Source organism: Scyliorhinus torazame, chromosome 22 (genome assembly GCF_047496885.1).
Source record: "Scyliorhinus torazame isolate Kashiwa2021f chromosome 22, sScyTor2.1, whole genome shotgun sequence".
NCBI classification, from domain to species: domain Eukaryota; kingdom Metazoa; phylum Chordata; class Chondrichthyes; order Carcharhiniformes; family Scyliorhinidae; genus Scyliorhinus; species Scyliorhinus torazame.
Window position 1 is genome coordinate 40,290,317 of NC_092728.1, and position 21,796 is coordinate 40,312,112.

Sequence of the window (21,796 nt, forward strand, 5' to 3'; positions counted from 1 at the left end):
TCTCTGCACACTCCTGATCTGTATCTCTGCACACTCCTGATCTGTGTCTCTGCACACTCCTGATCTGTGTCTCTGCACACTCCTGATCTGTGTCTCTGCACACTCCTGTCCTGTGTCTCTGCACACTCCTGATCTGTGTCTCTGCACACTCCTGATCTGTGTCTCTGCACACTCCTGATCTGTGTCTCTGCACACTCCTGTCCTGTGTCTCTGCACACTCCTGATCTGTGTCACTGCACACTCCTGTCCTGTGTCGCTGCACACTCCTGTCCTGTGTCTCTGCACACTCCTGATCTGTGTCACTGCACACTCCTGATCTGTGTCTCTGCACACTCCTGTCCTGTGTCTCTGCACACTCCTGATCTGTGTCTCTGCACACTCCTGTCCTGTGTCTCTGCACACTCCTGATCTGTGTCTCTGCACACTCCTGATCTGTGTCTCTGCACACTCCTGATCTGTGTCTCTGCACACTCCTGATCTGTGTCTCTGCACACTCTTGATCTGTGTCTCTGCACACTCCTGATCTGTGTCTCTGCACACTCCTGATCTGTGTCTCTGCACACTCCTGATCTGTGTCTCTGCACACTCCTGATCTGTGTCTCTGCACACTCCTGATCTGTGTCTCTGCACACTCCTGATCTGTGTCTCTGCACACTCCTGTCCTGTGTCTCTGCACACTCCTGATCTGTGTCTCTGCACACTCCTGATCTGTGTCTCTGCATACTCCTGTCCTGTGTCTCTGCACACTCTTGATCTGTGTCTCTGCACACTCCTGATCTGTGTCTCTGCACACTCCTGTCCTGTGTCTCTGCATACTCCTGTCCTGTGTCTCTGCACACTCTTGATCTGTGTCTCTGCACACTCCTGATCTGTGTCTCTGCACACTCCTGATCTGTGTCTCTGCACACTCTTGATCTGTGTCTCTGCACACTCCTGATCTGTGTCTCTGCACACTCCTGTCCTGTGTCACTGCACACTCCTGATCTGTGTCTCTGCACACTCCTGTCCTGTGTCTCTGCACACTCCTGTCCTGTGTCTCTGCACACTCCTGATCTGTGTCTCAGCACACTCCTGCCCTAGTGTCTCTGCACACTCCTGATCTGTGTCTCTGCACACTCCTGATCTGTGTCTCTGCACACTCCTGATCTGTGTCTCTGCACACTCCTGTCCTGTGTCTCTGCACACTCCTGATCTGTGTCTCAGCACACTCCTGCCCTGTGTCTCTGCACACTCCTGATCTGTGTCTCTGCACACTCCTACTGTCCTGTATCTCTGCACACTCCTCCTGTCCTGTGACTCTGCACATTTCTCCTTATCTTTGTCCCTGCACACTCCTCCTGTTCTGTGTCTGTGCACTCTCCTCTTAGCCTCGGCTAACAAGGGTAACAATAACTACCGTAAACGGTGAAAGGCAGATACGGGTCACGGTAAACAAGGACACAGTAAACGCTAGGTAAACACCAGAGGCAGCAAACACGGCAGACAAGGATCAAACTGGACTCTGGAAAGACACTGAGCTTTGGAAACAACATGGTCTCTGGAAAACACGGCTCTGGAAAGACATTGGCCTCTGGAAATACACTGGGCTGGGCTCTGGAAACACATTGGGCTCTAGAAACACACAGCTCTGGAAACACGGGGCTCTGTAAACACACGGCTCTGGAAACACGGGGCTCTGGAAACACATTGGGCATTGGAAACACTGGCTTTGGAAACACACGGCTCTGGAAAAACTGGGCACTGGAAACACACTGGGCATTGGAAACACTGGGCTCTGGAAACACACTGGGCACTGGAAACACACTCGGCATTGAAACACATAGGCCCCTGGAAACACACTGGGCTCTGTAAACACATTGGACCCTGGAAACACTGGGCTTTGGAAACACACTGGGCACTGGAAACACACTGGGCACTGGAAACACACTGGGCTCTGGAAACACACTGGGCACTGGAAACGCACTGGGCATTGGAAACACACTGGGCACTGGAAACACACTGGGCTCTATAAACACATTGGGCCCTGGAAACACTGGGCTTTGGAAACACACTGGGCACTGGAAACACACTGGGCACTGGAAACACACTGGGCTCTGGAAACACACTGGGCATTGGAAACACACTGGGCATTGGAAACACACTGGGCACTGGAAACACACTGGGCTCTATAAACACATTGGGCCCTGGAAACACTGGGCTTTGGAAACACACTGGGCACTGGAAACACACTGGGCACTGGAAACACACTGGGCTCTGGAAACACACTGGGCATTGGAAACACACTGGGCACTGGAAACACACTGGGCTCTGGAAACACACTGGGCATTGGAAACACACTGGGCATTGGAAACACACTGGGCACTGGAAACACACTGGGCTCTGGAAACACACTGGGCACTGGAAACGCACTGGGCATTGGAAACACACTGGGCACTGGAAACACACTGGGCTCTATAAACACATTGGGCCCTGGAAACACTGGGCTTTGGAAACACACTGGGCACTGGAAACACACTGGGCACTGGAAACACACTGGGCTCTGGAAACACACTGGGCATTGGAAACACACTGGGCATTGGAAACACACTGGGCTCTGGAAACACACTGGGGTCTGTAAACACACTGGGCACTGGAAACACATTGGGCCCTTGAAACACTGGGCTCTGGAAACACATTGGGCTCTAGGGAAAACTGGGCTCTAGAAACACACTGGGCTCTGGAAACACTGGGCTCTGGAAACACACTGGGCTCTGGAAACACACTGGGCACTGGAAACACAGGGCTCTGGAAACACACTGGGCACTGGAAACACACTGGGCACTGGGAACACAATGGACTCTGGAAACACACTGGGCTCTGGAAACACACTGGGCTCTGGAAACACATTGGCACTGGGAACACTGGGCTCTGGAAACACACTGGGGTCTGTAAAAACACTGGGCACTGGAAACACATTGGGCCCTTGAAACACTGGGCTCTGGAAACACATTGGGCTCTAGAAAAAATTGGGCTCTGGAAACACTGGGCTCTGGAAACACGCTGGGCACTGGAAACACACTGCGCACTGGAAACACATTGGGCACTGGGAACACTGTGCTCTGGAAACACACTGGGCTCTAGAAAAAACTGGGCTCTGGAAACACACTGGGCACTGGAAACACAGGGCTCTGGAAACACATTGGGCTCTGGAAACACACTGGGCTCTGGAAAAACACTGGGCACTGGAAACACACTGGGCTCTGGGAACACAATGGGCTCTGGAAACACTGGGCTCTGGAAACACACTGGGCACTGGAAACACACTGCGCACTGGAAACACACTGGGCACTGGAAACACAGGGCTCTGGAAACACACTGGGCACTGGAAACACACTGTGCACTGGAAATACACTGGGCACTGGGAACACAATGGACTCTGGAAACACACTGGGCTCTGGAAACACATTGGCACTGGGAACACTGGGCTCTGGAAACACACTGGGGTCTGTAAAAACACTGGGCACTGGAAACACATTGGGCCCTTGAAACACTGGGCTCTGGAAACACATTGGGCTCTAGAAAAAACTGGGCTCTGGAAACACTGGGCTCTGGAAACACAATGGACTCTGGAAACACACTGGGCTCTGGAAACACATTGGCACTGGGAACACTGGGCTCTGGAAACACACTGGGGTCTGTAAAAACACTGGGCACTGGAAACACATTGGGCTCTAGAAAAAACTGGGCTCTGGAAACACTGGGCTCTGGAAACACACTGGGCACTGGAAACACACTGGGCACTGGAAACACATTGGGCACTGGGAACACTGTGCTCTGGAAACGCACTGGGCTCTAGAAAAAACTGGGCTCTGGAAACACACTGGGCACTGGAAACACTGGGCTCTGGAAACACACTGGGCTCTGGAAACACACTGGGCGCTGGGAACACTGTGCTCTGGAAACACACTGGGCTCTAGAAAAAACTGGGCTCTGGAAACACACTGGGCACTGGAAACACTGGGCTCTGGAAACACACTGGGCACTGGAAACACATTGGGCTCTGGAAACACACTGGGCTCTGGAAACACACTGGGCACTGGAAACACACTGGGCTCTGGAAACGAACTGGACTCTGGAAACATACTGGGCTCTGGAAACACACTGGGCTCTGGAAACACACTGGGCTCTGGAAACGAACTGGACTCTGGAAACATACTGGGCTCTGGAAACACACTGGGCACTGGAAACACACTGGGCTCTGGAATCATACTGGGCTCTGGAAATACACTGGGCTCTGGAAACGAACTGGACTCTGGAAACATACTGGGCTCTGGAAACACATTGGGCTCTGGAAACACTTTACACTGGGCTCTGGAAATCCATTGGGCACTAGAAATATACTGAGCACTGGAAACACATTGGGCTTTGGAAACACACTGGTCTCTGGAAACATATTGTGTTTTGGAAACACACTGGGCTCTGGAAACACACTGTGCACAGGAAACACACTAGGCACTGGAAACACAATGGACTCTGGAAACACACTGGGCTCTGGAAACACACTGGGCTCTGGAAACACATTGGCACTGGGAACACTGGGCTCTGGAAACACACTGGGGTCTGTAAACACACTGGGCACTGGAAACACATTGGTCCCTTGAAACACTGGGCTCTGGAAACACATTGGGCTCTAGAAAAAACTGGGCTCTAGAAACACACTGGGCTCTGGAAACACTGGGCTCTGGAAACACACTGGGCACTGGAAACACACTGCACACTGGAAACACATTGGGCACTGGAAACACTGTGCTCTGGAAACACACTGGGCTCTAGAAAAAACTGGGCTCTGGAAACACACTGGGCTCTGGAAACACTGGGCTCTGGAAACACACTGGGCACTGGAAACACATTGGGCACTGGAAACACTTTACACTGGGCTCTGGAAATCCATTGGGCACTAGAAATATACTGAGCACTGGAAACACATTGGGCTTTGGAAACACACTGGTCTCTGGAAACATATTGTGTTTTGGAAACACACTGGGCTCTGGAAACACACTGTGCACTGGAAACACACTAGGCACTGGGAACACAATGGACTCTGGAAACACACTGGGCTCTGGAAACACACTGGGCTCTGGAAACACATTGGCACTGGGAACACTGGGCTCTGGAAGCACACTGGGGTCTGTAAACACACTGGGCACTGGAAACACATTGGACCCTTGAAACACTGGCCTCTGGAAACACATTGGGCTCTAGAAAAAACTGGGCTCTAGAAACACAGTGGGCTTTGGAAACACTGGGCTCTGGAAACACACTGGGCACTGGAAACACACTGCACACTGGAAACACATTGGGCACTGGGAACACTGTGCTCTGGAAACACACTGGGATCTAGAAAAAACTGGGCTCTGGAAACACACTGGGCTCTGGAAACACACTGGGCACTGGAAACACACTGCACACTGGAAACACATTGGGCACTGGAAACACACTGCACACTGGAAACACATTGGGCACTGGGAACACTGTGCTCTGGAAACACACTGGGCTCTAGAAAGAACTGGGCTCTGGAAACACACTGGGCACTGGAAACACTGGGCTCTGGAAACACACTGGGCTCTGGAAACACACTGGGCACTGGAAACACATTGGGCCCTGGAAACACACTGGGCACTGGAAACACACTGCGCACTGGAAACACACTGGTGATGTGACCATCAATTCACACGAAACAAGAAGTAGAAGTAAACTGTGACTTTAATCGACTAGAACAGTGCCTGCCTGTGACTGCTCTGCTACTGGGAGCCGCCTACAGGGCTATTGCTCTTTATACCTCCCCTCAAGGGGAGGAGCCAGGGGCAGAGCCCACAAAGGCACCAACATGATACATCACAGGTAATACCTTACAATGGTCCATAGGTGAAGCCCTCATAGGTGAAGCCCTCATAGGCAACTGCGTGATACAGTTACATACACGGTGAATGGTTCATACAACACATTCACCACAACTGGGCTCTGGAAACACACTGGGCTCTGGAAACACACTGGGCACTAGAAACACACTGGGCTCTGGAAACGAACTGGACTCTGGAAACATACTGGGCTCTGGAAACACACTGGGCTCTGGAAACACACTGGGCACTGGAAACACATTGGGCACTGGAAACACACTGGGCTCTGGAAACATACTGGGCTCTGGAAACACACTGGGCTCTGGAAACGAACTGGACTCTGGAAACACATTGTGCTCTGGAAACACACTGGGCTCTGGAAACACACTGGGCTCTGGAAACACACTGGGCTCTGGAAACATACTGGGCTCTGGAAACACACTGGGCTCTGGAAACACACTGGGCTCTGGAAACACACTGGGCTCTGGAAACACACTGGGCTCTGGAAACGAACTGGACTCTGGAAACATACTGGGCTCTGGAAACACACTGGGCTCTGGAAACACACTGGACTCTGGAAACACACTGGGCTCTGGAAACATACTGGGCTCTGGAAACACACTGGGCTCTGGAAACATACAGGGCTCTGGAAACACACTGGGCTCTGGAAACATACTGGGCTCTGGAAACACACTGGGCTCTGGAAACACACTGGGCTCTGGAAACACACTGGGCTCTGGAAACACACTGGGCACTGGAAACACACTGTGCTCTGGAAACACATTGGGCTCTGGAAACATACTGGGCTCTGGAAACACACTGGGCTCTGGAAACACACTGGGCTCTGGAAACATACTGAGCTCTGGAAACACACTGGGCTCTGGAAACATACTGGGCTCTGGAAACACACTGGGCTCTGGAAACACACTGGGCTCTGGAAACACACTGGGCTCTGGAAACACACTGGGCACTGGAAACACACTGGGCACTGGAAACACACTGGGCTCTGGAAACACACTGGGCTCTGGAAACACACTGGGCTCTGGAAACACACTGGGCTCTGGAAACACACTGGGCACTGGAAACACACTGTGCTCTGGAAACACATTGGGCTCTGGAAACATACTGGGCTCTGGAAACACACTGGGCTCTGGAAACACACTGGGCTCTGGAAACATACTGAGCTCTGGAAACACACTGGGCTCTGGAAACATACTGGGCTCTGGAAACACACTGGGCTCTGGAAACACACTGGGCTCTGGAAACACACTGGGCTCTGGAAACACACTGGGCACTGGAAACACACTGGGCACTGGAAACACACTGGGCTCTGGAAACATACTGGGCTCTGGAAACACACTGGGCTCTGGAAACACACTGGGCTCTGGAAACACACTGGGCTCTGGAAACACACTGGGCACTGGAAACACACTGGGCACTGGAAACACACTGGGCTCTGGAAACACACTGGGCACTGGAAACACACTGGGCTCTGGAAACACACTGGGCACTGGAAACACACTGCGCTCTGGAAACACACTGGGCACTGGAAACACACTGGGCTCTGGAAACACACTGGGCGCTGGAAACACACTGGGCTCTGGAAACACATTGGCACTGGGAACACTGGGCTCTGGAAACACACTGGGCGCTGTAAACACATTGGGCGCTGGAAACACATTGGGCCCTTGAAACACACTGGGCTCCGGAAACACATTGGCACTGGGAACACTGGGCTCTGGAAACACACTGGGCTCTGGAAACACACTGGGCACTGGAAACACACTGGGCTCTGGAAACACACTGGGCGCTGGAAACACACTGGGCTCTGGAAACACATTGGGCGCTGGAAACACACTGGGCGCTGGAAACACATTGGGCCCTTGAAACACACTGGGCTCTGGAAACACATTGGCACTGGGAACACTGGGCTCTGGAAACACACTGCGCTCTGGAAACACACTGGGCACTGGAAACACACTGGGCTCTGGAAACACACTGGGCGCTGGAAACACACTGGGCTCTGGAAACACATTGGGCGCTGGAAACACACTGGGCGCTGGAAACACACTGGGCTCTGGAAACACACTGGGCGCTGGAAACACACTGGGCTCTGGAAACACACTGGGCGCTGGAAACACACTGGGCACTGGAAACACACTGGGCTCTGGAAACACACTGGGCGCTGGAAACACACTGGGCTCTGGAAACACATTGGGCGCTGGAAACACACTGGGCGCTGGAAACACACTGGGCTCTGGAAACACACTGGGCGCTGGAAACACACTGGGCTCTGGAAACACACTGGGCGCTGGAAACACACTGGGCTCTGGAAACACATTGGGCGCTGGAAACACACTGGGCGCTGGAAACACACTGGGTTCTCCAGGTCGCTAGGGGCAATACACCCCATTCCGCCCCCGACCCCCCGGCCGCCGCCCTATGCTGAGCTGAAAGTGTCTGTAAAACGGTAAATTTTGGAGCTGTGACTGTTTCCCAGGCTGGCGGTGCAGACTGACAGCTAAGAGGGAGGCGAGGCTGTCAGGCACGGGTTCCAGGTGTTCACCCTGTAGCTACAGGAAGGTGAGTGGACAGGACTCACCTTGTGAGGAGGAGATTGTTCCAGGTCCCGGGTCGTTGCACACAGCAGGATGATTCCCAACAATCCCAAAAGACCGAGAGCCACTGAAATGAGGAGATGATAAATGCCAGGCATAGTGAGGTTCCGCTGAAGGCGATGCTGCTGCTGGTGGAGCTGAATCGCAGACAGACTCAGCAAGAGCTGCGAAGGGATTGGTTGTTGCTGTGTGTGTGAATGGCAGGCACTCCTCCATTCACTATGCCGCTATTGCCCCGGAACTCGGAGTGTGCAGAGAGAGAGAGAGCAGAGCCTTCTTTGCTCCTGCGCTACCCTGTCCACTCCCAGGCTCTCCGGACAGTCAGCAGAGAACATCTGGAGAGGGGCCACATGTGGACAGAACGTCTCCGCGAGAGCCCAGAGTGTGGGAAACACGCAGACCGAAGCTTGTGTCACAACTGACAGCAAGTAATGACCTGCCCCTGTGCTCAATCCCAAACCTCACTGATTAACACTGAGGGAGTGTTGCACTGTCAGAGGGTCAGTACTGAGGGAGTATTGCACTGTCAGAGGGTCAGCACTGAGGGAGGGCTGCACTGTCAGAGGGTCAGTGCTGAGGGAGTGTTGCACTGTCAGAGGGTCAGTACTGAGGGAGTGCTGCACTGTCAGAGGGTCAGCACTGAGGGAGTGCTGCACTGTCAGAGGGTCAGTACTGAGGGAGTGTTGCACTGTCAGAGGGTCAGCACTGAGGGAGGGCTGCACTGTCAGAGGGACAGTGCTGAGGGAGTGCTGCACTGTCAGCGGGTCAGCACTGAGGGAGGGCTGCACTGTCAGAGGGTCAGCACTGAGGGAGTGCTGCACTGTCAGAGGGTCAGTACTGAGGGAGTGTTGCACTGTCAGAGGGTCAGCACTGAGGGAGGGCTGCACTGTCAGAGGGACAGTACTGAGGGAGTGTTGCACTGTCAGAGGGTCAGCACTGAGGGAGAGCTGCACTGTCAGAGGGTCAGTGCTGAGGGAGTGTTGCACTGTCAGAGGGTTAGCACTGAGGGAGGGCTGCACTGTCAGAGGGTCAGTACTGAGGGAGTGCTGCACTGTCAGAGGGTCAGTACTGAGGGAGCGCTGCACTGTCAGAGGGTCAGTACTGAGGGAGTGCTGCACTGTCAGAGGGTCAGTACTGAGGGAGTGCTGCACTGTCAGAGGGTCAGTACTGAGGGAGTGCCGCACTGTCAGAGGGTCAGTACTGAGGGAGGGCTGCACTGTCAGAGGGTCAGTGCTGAGGGAGTGCTGCACTGTCAGAGGGTCAGTACTGAGGGAGTGCTGCCCTGTCAGATGGTCAGTACTGAGGGGGTGCTGCCCTGTCAGATGGTCAGTACTGAGGGGGTGCTGCACTGTCAGAGGGGCAGTGCTGAGGAAGTGCTCCACTATCAGAGGGTCAGTACTGAGGAAGCGCTGCACGGTCAGAGGGTCAGATCTGAGGGAGTGCTGCACTGTCAGAGGGGCAGTGCTGAGGGAGTGCTCCACTATCAGAGGGTCAGTACTGAGGGAGTGCTGCACTGTCAGAGGGTCAGTACTGAGGGAGTGCTGCACTGTCAGAGGGTCAGTACTGAGGGAGCGCTGCACTGTCAGAGGGTCAGTACTGAGGGAGTGCTGCTCTGTCAGAGGGTCAGTACTGAGGGAGTGCTGCACTGTCAGAGGGTCAGTACTGAGGGAGCGCTGCACTGTCAGAGGGTCTGTACTGAGGGAGAGCTGCACTGTCAGAGGGTCAGTACTGAGGGAGTGATACGCTGTCAGAGGATCAGCACTGAGGGTGTGCTGCACTCATCAGAGGGTCAGTACTGAGGGAATGCTGCACTGTCAGAGGGTCAGCACTGAGGGAGTGCTGCACTGTCAGAGGGTCAGTACCGAGGGAGTGCTGGATTGCCAAGGGGTCAGTACTGAGGGAGAGCTGCACTGTCAGAGGGTCAGTACTGAGGGAGTGATACACTGTCAGAGGGTCAGTACTGAGGGAGTGCTGCACTGTCAGAGGGTCAGTACTGAGGGAGTGATACACTGTCAGAGGGTCAGTACTGAGGGAGTGCTGCACTGTCAGAGGGTCAGTACTGAGGGAGTGCTGCACTGTCAGAGGTTCAGTACTGAGGGAGTGCTGCACTGTCAGAGGGTCAGTACTGAGGGAGTGATACACTGTCAGAGGGTCAGCACTGAGGGAGTGCTGCACTGTCAGAGGGTCAGTACTGAGGGAGTGTTGCACTGTCAGAGGGTCAGTACTGAGGGAGTGTTGCACTGTCAGAGGGTCAGTACTGAGGGAGTGATACACTGTCAGAGGGTCAGTACTGAGGGAATGGTGCACTGTCAGAGGGTCAGTACTGAGGGCGTGCTGCACTGTCAGAGGGTCAACACCGAATGTTACAACACCCTGGACTAGTGCAGCGCTCCCTCATGTAAGGGTCCTTTCTGATTATTCCCTTATTTCCTCTTTCTTTTATTTTTCCAGATGATTATTGGACATGTGTCTTCAAGTCAAACAGCAGAATTCAGAAGTTTCAGGGGCTTTGCTCGTCTCTGCTGGTTTGAACAGGAATTTTTTCAGCACCAGAGACAGAGGTGGGGTGGGACTCGGTTCGACTGACTGGCTGCTGGCCAATGGATTAGCCAAAAGGTCGTACTCTGCATGGCACAGATAGTGATTGGATCTTATCCCAGTGGGATGGTTCCCAGAACCCTCAGGGAGCAGTTTGACTCCTCTGTGTTTTCTCCAGAAAAGATGTGAATGCTGTATTTCTGAAACTGCAGAGAATCTGAATGAATGAATCGACAGGAAAACCATTATAGCTCCAGACAAAGACAGTATCCTGCTCTCTCTCTCTCCAGAAAGTCTATGGGTTCTGTAGCCTGAATTACAGAGGCCTGAATGAATCTTTGGTAAAAGCCCTCAAACTGAAAGCAAAGGAGGAAGAGGAATATGGTACTAAAACTCACCACCTGAAACAAAGACTCTCCCTTTTACTTACAGTTTGTACCCCTTTCCGCCCCTCTGTGTGTGTGTGTGTGTGTGTGTGTGCGTGTGTGTGTGTGTGAAGCTTGGGGGCAAGTTAAAGTGGGTAGTTAGGAATTAGATAATAGTTAGGCAATTGTATTTACTGAATATTTCATTATAGTTCTTGTTATAAATAAACTGATTGTGTTTTAATTTACAAACCTGGTGACCGTAATTATTGGGCAGCCAAGGGCCAAAGACATTGGGTATTTTTCTAAGGATTATTGGTTAATTAATTTGTGTTGTGACTCCGGGACAAGTGGGGCTGGAATTGACTGTGCACAAGGTGTTGTAACATAATTTGGGGGCTTGGGTTGGGAACTTTGGAAGGGGAGACATCAAAATTGAGATGACAGTATGAATTAAAAATGAGAAACCAGGTTTGCAGCAATATAACAAGATGACTTGGGAACTGCTAAGGGTTTCCTTCAAGTGGACGACTTGTCTCTGGTTTATTTAAAAAAGCTTTGAACAGACAAGGTAGTCGAATTGGAAGGGGAATTAAAAATAGAGATACCAGCTAGAGCTAGGGAGATGGAGATAACTGATGCAATTGTTCAGCTTTTAAAACTGAAAAAAACACAAGATAGTGTAGCATCAAGGACATTTACTGGTGGGGAAAATGAGCTGGAGAGAATTCGGTTGCATTTCAAGCATGAAAGAGAATTAAAAAGAATGGAAAAATAAATGGAGAAGAGGAAAAAGAAATGGAGGTGGAAATGAGGAGGTTGGAATTAGAGAGAGGAAAAAGCAAATGAGGGAGAGGAAAAAGCAAATGAGGGAGAATTCCAGTTTAAGGTATTGGAAATTATAGGGGAGCTGCCGGGAACTAGGGGGGAGCTCAACCTTAGAACGTAACCCAGAGGTGACATGTTTAAATTTATACAATCCTCTCAAAATTTGAGGAGAAGGCGATGGAATTTTTTTTTAGGGCTTTTGAGAAAATTGCAACTCAAATAGAGTGTCCAATAGCAAAGTAGACATTACCCATGTGGAGTAAACTGACGGGGCGGGCACAGGAAGTTTATGCTTCCCTGTCAGAGCGGCAGTCTAAGAATTATGATGAGGTAAGAAAAGGGTTATTCTGGGTGCATATGAATTGGTTCATAAGAACAGAAGTATGCCGATTTCAAAAGGGTTAAGCAGAACAATTTTGACATATGGTTACGCGCATTGTAAGTTGCAACTACCTATGAGGCTCTGAGAGAAGTCATTCTCTTAGAGGAAATGAAGAATTCCATTCCTTCGATGATAAGAACCTATGTGTGGCTCGAGAGATGGTGCAAGAGGGAGGGATTCAAATTCCTGGGCCATTGGAACCGGTTCTGGGGGAGGTGGGACCAGTACAAATCAGACGGTCTGCACCTGGGTAGGATTGGAACCGATGTCCTAGGGGGGTCTTTGCTAGAGCTGTTGGGGAGGGTTTAAACTAGTGTGGCAGTGTGATGGTAACCGATGCAGGAAGTTGTAAGGTAGTAAAACAGGGACAGAAACAAAAGGCAGGAAGGGGGGAAAGTGTAAGGCAGAGAAGCCATAGTCAAAAATCAAAAAGGGTGACAGTACAAGGCACAGTGACTGAGGGGAGCTCAGTGACTAGGCCCAGTAATACTGAAAGGAATAAAACGGGAAGTAAAAACATTAATGGTAAGCGACGTGGCAGGTTGTTACATGAAGATATGGGTTCAACAACAAGGAAAATTAGGAGAAAAGTTAAGAGGAAATATAACTTAGGAGAGGTTACTGATCGAGGTTACTATCTGTTAAGATTCAAAACAGAGGTAAAAAAGCCAAGTGTACTTTACCTGAATGCTCGTAGTATTCGGAATAAGGTAAATGAGTTGACGCAAATCATCGTGAATGACTATGATTTAGTGGCCATTATTGAAACATGGTTAAAGGATGGTCACAACTGGGAGTTAAATATCCGAGGCTATCAAACTATTCGGAAGGACAGAGTGGATGGTAAGGGAGGTGGTATGGCTCTGTTATTTAAGGATGACATCCGGGCAATAGTAAGGGACGACATCAGTGCTATGGAGGATAAGGTTGAATCCATTTGGGTGGAAATCAGGAATAGTAAGGCGAAAAAGTCACTGATAGGAGTCGTCTATAGGCCACCAAATAGTAACATTATGGTGGGCAGGCAATAAACAAAGAAATAACGGATGTATGTAGTATGGTACAGCAGTTATCATGGGGGATTTTAATCTACATGTCGATTGGTTTAACGAGGTCGGTCAAGGCAGCCTTGAGGAGGAGTTTATAGAATGTATCCACGATAGTCTCCTAGAACAGTACGTAATGGAACCTACGAGGGAACAAGCGGTCCTAGATCTGGTCCTGTGTAATGAGACAGGATTGATTAATGATCTCATAGTTAGGGATCCTCTCGGAAGGAGCGATCACAATATGGTGGAATTTAAAATACAGATGGAGGGTGAGAAGGTAAAATCAAACACTAGTGTTTTGTGCTTAAACAAAGGAGATTACAATGGGATGAGAGAAGAACTAGCTAAGGACGACTGGGAGCAAAGACTTTATGGTGAAACGGTTGAGGAACAGTGGAGAACCTTCCAAGCGATTTTTCATAGTGCTCAGTAAAGGTTTATACCAACAAAAAGGAAGGACGGTAGAAAGAGGGAAAATCGACCATGGATATCTCATGAAATAAGGGAGAGTATCAAATTGAAGGAAAAAGCATACAAAGTGGCAAAGATTAGTGGGAGACTAGAGGACTGGGAAATCTTTAGGGGGCAACAGAAAGCTACTAAAAAAGCTATAAAGAAGAGTAAGACAGATTATTAGAGTAAACTTGCTCAGAATATAAAAACAGATAGTAAAAGTTTCTACAAATATATAAAACAAAAAAGAGTGGCTAAGGTAAATATTGGTCCTTTAGAGGATGAGAAGGGAGATTTAATAATGGGAAATGAGGAAATGGCTGAGGAACTGAACAGGTTTTTTGGGTCGGTCTTCACAGTGGAAGACACAAATAACATGCCAGTGACTGATAGAAATGAGGCTATGACAGGTGAGGACCTTGAGAAGATTGTTATCAGTAAGGAGGTAGTGATGGGCAAGCTAATGGGGCTAAAGGTAGACAAGTCTCCTGGCCCTGATGGAATGCATCCCAGAGTGCTAAAAGAGATGGCTAGGGAAATTGCAAATGCACTAGTGATAGTTTACCAAAATTCACTAGACTCTGGGGTGGTCCCGGCAGATTGGAAATTAGCAAACGTGACACCACTGTTTAAAAAAGGAGGTAGGCAGAAAGCGGGTAATTATAAGCCAGTGAGCTTCACTTCGGTAGTAGGGAAGATGCTGGAATCTATCATCAAGGAAGAAATAGCGAGGCATCTGGATGGAAATTGTCCCATTGGGCAGAAGCAGCATGGGTTCATAAAGGGCAGGTCGTGCCTAACTAATTTAGTGGAATTCTTTGAGGACATTACCAGTGCGTTAGATAACAGGGAGCCAATGGACGTGGTATGTCAGGATATCTGGATTTCCAGAAAGCCTTTGACAAGGTGCCACACAAAAGGTTGCTACATAAGATAAAAATGCATGGCATTAAGGGTAAAGTAGTAGCATGGATAATGGATTGGTTAATTAATAGAAAGCAAAGAGTGGGGATTAATGGGTGTTTCTCTGGTTGGCAATCAGTAGCTAGTGGTGTCCCTCAGGGATCAGTGTTGGGCCCACAATTGTTCACAATTTACATAGATGATTTGGAGTTGGGGACCAAGGGCAATGTGTCCAAGTTTGCAGACTACACTAAGATGAGTGGTAAAGCAAAAAGTGCAGAAGTCTACAGAGGGATTTGGATAGGCTAAGTGAATAGGCTAGGGTCTGGCAGATGGAACACAATGTTGACAAATGTGAGGTTATCCATTTTGGTAGGAATAACAGCAAAAGGGATTATTATTTAAATGATAAAATATTAAAACATGCTGCTGTGCAGAGAGACCTGGGGGTGCTAGTGCATGAGTCGCAAAAAGTTGGTTTGCAGGTGCAACAGGTGATTAAGAAGGTGAATGGAATGTTGTCCTTCATTGCTAGGGGGATGGAGTTTAAGACTAGGGAGGTTATGCTGCAATTGTATCAGGTGTTAGTGAGGCCACACCTGGAGTATTGTGTTCAGTTTTGGTCTCCTTACTTGAGAAAGGACGTACTGGCACTGGAGGAGATTCACTAGGTTAATCCCAGAGTTGAAGGGGTTGGATTACGAGGAGAAGTTGAGTAGACTGGGACTGTACTTGTTGGAATTTAGAAGGATGAGGGGGGATATTATAGAAACATATAAAATTATGAAGGGAATAGATAGGATAGATGCGGGCAGGTTGTTTCCACTGGCGGGTGAAAGCAGAACTAGGGGGCATAGCCTCAAAATAAGGAGAAGTAGATTTAGGACTGAGTTTAGGAGGAACTTCTTCACCCAAAGGTTTGTGAATCTATGGAATTCCTTGCCCAGTGAAGCAGTACAGGCTCCTTCATTAAATGTTTTTAAGATAAAGATAGATAGTTTTTTGAAGAATAAAGGGATTAAGGGTTATGGTGTTCGGGCCGGAAAGTGGAGCTGAGTCCACAAAAGATCAGCCATGATCTCATTGAATGGCGGAGCAGGCTCGAGGGGCCAGATGGCCTACTCCTGCTCCTAGTTCTTATGTTCTTTTGTTCTTATGTTGAAGACCAGAGGGTGATGACTGATAGGCAGGCAACAAATATGGCTGCCGATTATGAGCTAATCCATAAATTTAAACCTTTGTTCCATCACCCCCATAATATTGAAAAGGATAGGAAGTGGGAGAGTGAAAGGAAGGCAGGTAGCCAAGGTAAGGAATGGGTAGCTGGGAATGTTCCCGGATCTCCTCCTCAAACAAAGAAGAAAGGTACTGAGAGTGAAGTGAGACTCGAAAGTCTAGGTGTTACCATTGTAATAAGGTGGTACACGTTTGTTCTGCAATATAGAAGTTTCAAGGCAAACCCATGGGACTTGTGAGAGTTTATAAGGAGGATTCTGCAAAGGGAACCAAAGTGGAGAATGCTACAGGGCAGACTGTAGCTTTCACTGGTCTTAGGAGACCTGAAGTAAACACTGTGGGAGCAGGTGTGATGAATGAGGAGAGACATGCAGGGTTTTTGTCTGGGGGAGATCACCCCATTTTTAACATCTGATGTAGCCAAATCCATAACTATCTTAAGGGACACGGGGCCACTCAAACTCTCTTACTGGAGAAGGACTTGGTTTTCCTTCCAGAGAGCTCAATGAAAGCTAAGGGGCTGGATTCTCTGATCCCCGATGCCGAAATCGCATTTGGCGACGGGACGGAGAATCCCCGATGACGACAAAATCGGGGGCGGCACCGCTTTTTCGATGCTCCGCCCCCTGAAAAGGTATCCACGGCCTCAAGCCATTGGCCGAGGCTAGCCCAGCATTTAGCACAGGGCTAAAGAGCTGTCTTTTAAAGAAGACCAAGGCAGTCCAGCAGCACGGTTCAATTCCCGCACCAGCCTCCCCGAACAGGTGCCGGAATGTGGCAACTAGGGGCTTTTCACAGTAACTTCATTTGAAGCCTACTTGTGACAATAAGCAATTTTCATTTCATTATCATTTTTCATGCTCCGTCCCCGACCGGCCGAGTTCCCAAGGCGAGGGACTTTCATGGCCTCACCCATCGGGAACTCAGCGTGGTGGCTGCGGACTCAGTCCAGCGCCGCCACAGTTGGAGGAGAGGCAATCCACAAGCAGGGGGTCTTCATTCCGGGCTGTGGGGGGGCGGGGGGCAGTCCGGGGCGCGTGAGTCGGCCGTAGTTTTGCGGTCTAGGTCCATGGACTGCATCCACCATTAAGCATGGTGCAGGCCACCGCCGGGCCATATTGGCACCTGGAGCTGGGAGCTCTATGCTACCTGGCTGCTAGTCACCCCCCACCCCCGGAGCAGGAAATCGGTGACCGTTTTGCGCCAGTTTTCCTGACGTAAAACACCATCGTTTTTACGCCGGCGTGGGGACCTATTCTCTCAAATGGCGAATCCAGCCCAAGGTATTAGTGAATGTGATAGGTGGAAATTGAATCCTAGTTCCATGGTATAAAGTACAATTGGATTGTGATTTAGTGTCAGGTCCAGTAGTTGTTGGGAGTGTTTAAGAAATTCCCAGTGGATAGAGTAGAATTCTGTGGACTGATTTGGAAGAGTGAAGTTGTAGCTTCATCCATGATTACAGAGAGTCCGAGGGAAGTACTGCAGGTAGCACATGAGACACCAACGGTAGGGCATGGGATGGTTAGGAAAACGCATTGGGTATCAAATGACTCGAAGAAAGAAATGTTGAAAGACATTTATCACATATCAATAATAATCATCTTTATTGTCACAAGTAGGCTTACAATGAAGTTACTGTAAAAATCCCCTCGTCGCCACATTCCGGCGCCTGTTTGGGTACACAGAGGGAGAATTCAGAATGCCGAATCAACCCAACAGCACGTCTTTCGGGACTTGTGGGAGGAAACCAGAGCACCTGGAGGAAAACCACACAGACACGGGGAGAATTTGCAAACTCCACACAGACAGTAGCCCAAGCCGGGAATCCTTAGATTGGAGAAAATTAAATTTGCCTCCTAAATGGACGGGTTCGCCCGGAGATGGAAATCGTTCACTGATTTCTTCCAGGACAGTTAAGTCTACGGGGGGGGGGGGGGGGGGGGGCGATTAGGGTTAACTAGAAAAAGCCGAGGCACAGAAGGTGGGCGGGAGGGGCGGGGGTTGTATGGTAGGGAGGGCGGGGTGCGGTTGTTGGCTATTTATTGAGGCACGCCTTGTTCTCCTGTTGGTTATCTTTTTCACCCTGGATGTGGTTTTGTTTGATGTTTCTTTATAAATGCCTTATTGAACATATTTTTTATTTAAAGAAGTGAGGTTGAGAAGCATTTTGAAAGGCATTGGAAGGTGATGTCAGAGAGGCTGCTAGAATAGATTGAGGATACGCTGGGCCCCATTCAGAAAAACTTGACAAAACTTCCGAAGTAGTAAGGAAACATGGTGAGGGGCTTGAGGAGGTGGAGATGGCCCTGACCATGCAAGGTTGCATCATTGGAAACTGAGGTGGCGGTGGTGGCTTATCTAAACAATTTAAGGCTAAGGTCGACGAGCTAGAGTCAGGGAGGCAGAACCTCCGAATCGTGGGTGTTACCGGATGAAGTGGAGGGCCTGAAGACCACTGAATATTTGTCGCAGATGTTTCAGAAGATGACGGCTGAGGTCAAATCTGCATCCCCTCTGGAGCTGGACAGGGTCCACCGAAACCTTGCTGAATGAGCCATCTCGAGTGCTTATTGTTCTTCCACAGCTTTAGGGAGACGGAGAAGATCCTGGAGTAGGCGAAAGAAAACTGCGAGTTGAAATGGGAGTGTAACCTTGTGAGGATTTTGCAGGATTTGGGAGCCGAGCTGGCAAGGAAGCGAGGGGCCTTTAATCAGGTTAAGGCTGCTCTATATAAGAAAGGAGTTTGATTTTCAATCTTAGAATCCCTACAGTGCAAAAGGGGGGCATTCGGCCCACCGAGTCTGCATCAAACTTTTGAAAGAGTACCCCACCTAGGCCCAATCCTCTGCTCTATCTCTGGAACCCAACCAAATCTTTGGACATTTAAGGGGCAATTTATCATGGCTAATCGACCTAACCTGCACATCTGTGGACTGTGGGAGGAGACCAGAGCACCCGGAGGAAACCCACGCAGACACGGGGAGAAAGCGCAAACTCCACACAAGCAGTCACGTGAGGTCAGAATCGAACCCGGTGATGTGTTATGTGAGTTGGTTCAACGTTGACTGCAACTGGATGCAGTGAAACTAGAAACAGGCTTCTGACACAGGAGATGGACCAACACAGTTTTATTGAACTTGCTGATTGCTGTACATAATTTGCTATGGGTTAACACTCTATTAATCTAACTGATAACCTCCTACTGGCTTGACCAGACTAGCTCTCTACCTCAAGGAGATGGTGCTCACTGGCTTGTGCACTCTAACTATCTCAGTAGCTGTGTCCCGTGAGAGTCTTAATGCCCTGTGGGCTTTATAGTGGTGGTGTCCTTCTGGTGATTGGCTGTTCTGTGTTGTGTGTGTTCATTGGTTATCCTGTGTGTCAATCACTGCCTGTCTGCATCCCATTATATACATGAGTGGATATTATGACATCTCCCCTTTTTAAAATAAATTTTGGAACGTGGCGGTATATACATGAATGAAATGAAATGAAATGAAATGAAAATCGCTTATTGTCACAAGTAGGCTTCAAATGAAGTTACTGTGAAAAGCCCCCAGTCGCCACATTCCGGCGCCTGTTCGGGGAGGCTGTTACGGGAATGTTACATGCATGACTATGTACAAGTGGTGAATGAATGAACATATGTACATGGGAAGGTTTCTATCGTGCAGATACAGAGCAAACTGAACAAAATTTACAAGATTTAAGTCTATAGATTCAGTCTTTGTGGCGGGTGACGAATTCTTGTCGATCGCCTCAGAGATGGAGGGGGGGACGCCGGCACCCGGACAGGCGGGATTGCTGCCATTTTGGTGGCCTCGTGGACAGGCTGCCAGATCGGTGGCCACGTGGGGCGAGATGTCCTGAGGCGGCATGATGACATGCGGAGACTTGCGGTCAGGTGGTGGGCAGGGAACTTTGCGGAGCGCCCTCCTGTTGCGCCGTAGAATGGAGCCATCAGCCAGTTGAACAATGAAAGACCTGGGGGCAGCCTGTCTGAAGACAACAGCTGGGGCTGACCAGCCTCCCTCAGGCAACTGGACGCAAACAACATCTTCTGGAGCCAGCGCAGGCAGATCAGTGGCATGAGCATCATACGTGATCTTCTGCTGGTCCCTGGATCGCTGCACTTTCTGCAGCACTGTGAGGTGGTCAAGGTCTGGAACATGGATGGCTGGAACAGTTGTCCTCAGGTTGCGGTTCATGAGCAGCTGCGCCGGAGACAAACCAGTCGACAGAGGGGTTGCCCTGTATGCCAACAGCGTCAGGTTGAAACCCGAGGCTGAGTCTGCAGCCTTGCACAGCAACCGCTTGACAATATGGACCCCTTTTTCGGCCTTCACGTTTGATTGCGGGTAATGGGGACTGGATGTGATATGCCTGAAGTGGTAGGATCGTGCAAAGTCGGACCACTCTTGGCTGTAGAAACATGGACCGTTGTCACTCATTACTGTGAGTGGTATTCCGTGCCTGGCAAAGGTCTCTTTGCAGGCTTTGATGACTGACTCGGACGTGAGGTCCTACAGTTTCACCACTTCCGGGTAGCTGGAGAACGTAATCACGCCCATTTGCGTGAAAGAGGTCTATCCCCACCTTGGACCACGGAGAAGTCACAATCTCGTGCTGTTGCAGTGTTTCCTTGGGCTGAGCTGGTTGAAATTTCTGGCATGTTGTGCAGTTGAGGACCGTGTTGGCAATGTCCTGGCTGATGCCAGGCCAGTAAACTGCCTGCCGAGCCCTGCGTCGACATTTCTCGACCAAGGTGACCCTCATGGATCTGTCTGAGCACCATGGTTTGCATGCTTTGGGAAATGACGATTCTATCTAGTTTAAGAAGGATCCCCTCGACAACCGTTAACTCATCCTTAACATTGAAGAAATGGGGGTGCTGCCCCTTTTGCCAGCCATGGGCGAGGTGTTGCATCACGCGCTGCAGTAGAGGATCTTTGGCAGTTTCTTCGCGTATTTGGACAACTCATTCATCAGTGACTGGGAGGTTGCTGGCACACAACTGCACCTGTGCCTCGATGTGGCGAATGAAGTCAAATCAAATCCCGGTGATGGATCGGGATAGGTGATCCGCGATGATCGGCTCCTTACTCCGTGTAAACGAGTTCAAAGTCATATCGGCGGAGACGAAGAAGAATTCGCTGCAGCCGAGGTGTCATGTCATTTAAATCCTTCTGGATTATGTGGACTAAAGGCCTGTGGTCTGTTTCCATCGTGAACTTTGGCAGACCGTATACGTAGTCATGGAACTTGACTATTCCTGTCAGGAGTCCCAGACACTCCTTTTCGATCTGGGCATACCGTTGTTCGGTCAGAGTCATGGCCCTGGATGCATCTGCCACTGGAGCCCAGGACGAGGAGTCGTCTCGCTGGAGGAGCACCGCCCCAATGCCGTCCTGGCTCGCGTCTGTGGATATCTTGGTATCCATGGTTTGGGTCAAAGAACGCCAGTACTGGGGCTGTGGTGAGCTTCGCCTTCAGCTCAAGCCACTCCGCTTGATGTGCTGGAAGCCACTGGAACACTGTCGACTTT

General features: G+C 50.1%; 1 protein-coding gene across 1 annotated transcript in view; it reads right to left on the reverse strand.

Moving 5' to 3' along the window:
- Positions 1–8,764, reverse strand: part of LOC140399026 (ectonucleoside triphosphate diphosphohydrolase 2-like) — a 124,470-nt gene extending 115,706 nt beyond the window's left edge. Inside the window, exon 1 of the mRNA XM_072488087.1 lies at positions 8,479–8,764. Coding sequence (XP_072344188.1) covers positions 8,479–8,592 — 114 coding nt within the window. The 5' untranslated portion in view covers positions 8,593–8,764. The remainder of the gene's footprint in view (positions 1–8,478) is intronic.
- Between the last annotated feature and the right edge of the window lie 13,032 nt (positions 8,765–21,796).